This window comes from Etheostoma cragini, chromosome 8 (genome assembly GCF_013103735.1).
Source record: "Etheostoma cragini isolate CJK2018 chromosome 8, CSU_Ecrag_1.0, whole genome shotgun sequence".
NCBI lineage: Eukaryota > Metazoa > Chordata > Actinopteri > Perciformes > Percidae > Etheostoma > Etheostoma cragini.
In genome coordinates, this window is record NC_048414.1 from 871,103 (window position 1) to 872,145 (window position 1,043).

General features: G+C 44.4%; 2 protein-coding genes across 2 annotated transcripts in view; one reads left to right on the forward strand and one right to left on the reverse strand.

Moving 5' to 3' along the window:
* LOC117949763 (dihydrolipoyl dehydrogenase, mitochondrial-like) overlaps window positions 1-957 on the reverse strand; it is a 2,592-nt gene extending 1,635 nt beyond the window's left edge. Inside the window, exon 1 of the mRNA XM_034880299.1 lies at window positions 801-957. Within this exon, the coding sequence (XP_034736190.1) occupies window positions 801-942 (142 nt within the window). The 5' untranslated portion in view covers window positions 943-957. The remainder of the gene's footprint in view (window positions 1-800) is intronic.
* The window catches only part of LOC117948986 (dihydrolipoyl dehydrogenase, mitochondrial-like), a 13,565-nt gene that overhangs the window by 7,984 nt on the left and 4,538 nt on the right, over window positions 1-1,043 (forward strand). The gene's annotated exons all lie outside the window — the stretch shown is intronic.

The following is a 1,043-nucleotide window of genomic DNA, read 5'->3' on the forward strand; positions in this document are numbered from 1 at the left end:
GGGGGGGGGGGGGGACAAAAAAAACAGCGTGGTATTGTGATATTTTCAGTAGCACTACTGTATTGATACACAGGGGGCAAGCCAGGGCTGTAGGACTGGAGTCCGGTCTCAAGACCGTTTTTCTATGGTCTCGGACAAGCTAGTATTTGGACTCGGACTGGTCTCGGTCACTTGTCTTGCCCAACATGGCTTCTGGTCTGGACCGAGTCCAGGTGTCTTTACTATGTTGATAATAATAATATTCGAGGGAACGTGAAATACAAAATGATTGTCTTGATACTGTCATGCATAAGACCTTTATTCCTGTCCTGGACTCTGTCTGGACTCAGACTCAAACCTTTTTTGGACTCGGTCTTGACTTGGACTCAACTAGTCCAGGTCTTGGTGTCAATTAAGGTGGTCTTGACTACAGCCCTGGCGCCAGGTATAAATCTATATATTATATATGTTATTCTATATATTATATATGTGTTGGTCGTTCTGCAGCGATAACATTGAAGATGAACAAACAGAGAAATGTTTCTTTTCAGATGAAACAGATGTTGATAAGTTTCCTTTTGGGGACGTCATTTGAAGCAATAATATCTCATTCTCCCTGCTCTGGCGTTCCCCCTCTCATTCCCCATGCTCTGGCAGGTACCCCTCTCATTCTCCCTGCTCTGGCAGGTACCCCTCTCCCCGCACAATTGGTTCCAATCGGTCACAACGTCTCATTCTCCGGGACTAAAGCTACCAACGTGGCCATGGCTACTACCAGTACACCAGGATAATGATAAGATACTTTATATATATATACTTACTTTCGATGCCTCTGCTTTCAAAGTCCTTGCCATGAGCCAGGTGGTACAGGTAGGAGTTGTTCAGCAAAGCCTGCAGACACAAAGCAACCGTTAACACAGCCGGGGGAAAGTAGTATACAGCTATTAGACATATCCCATCCATTCAGGGATAGTAGTATACAGCTATTAGACATATCCCATCCATACAGGGATAGTAGTATACAGCTGTTAGACATAACCCATCCATACAGAGATAGTAGTATA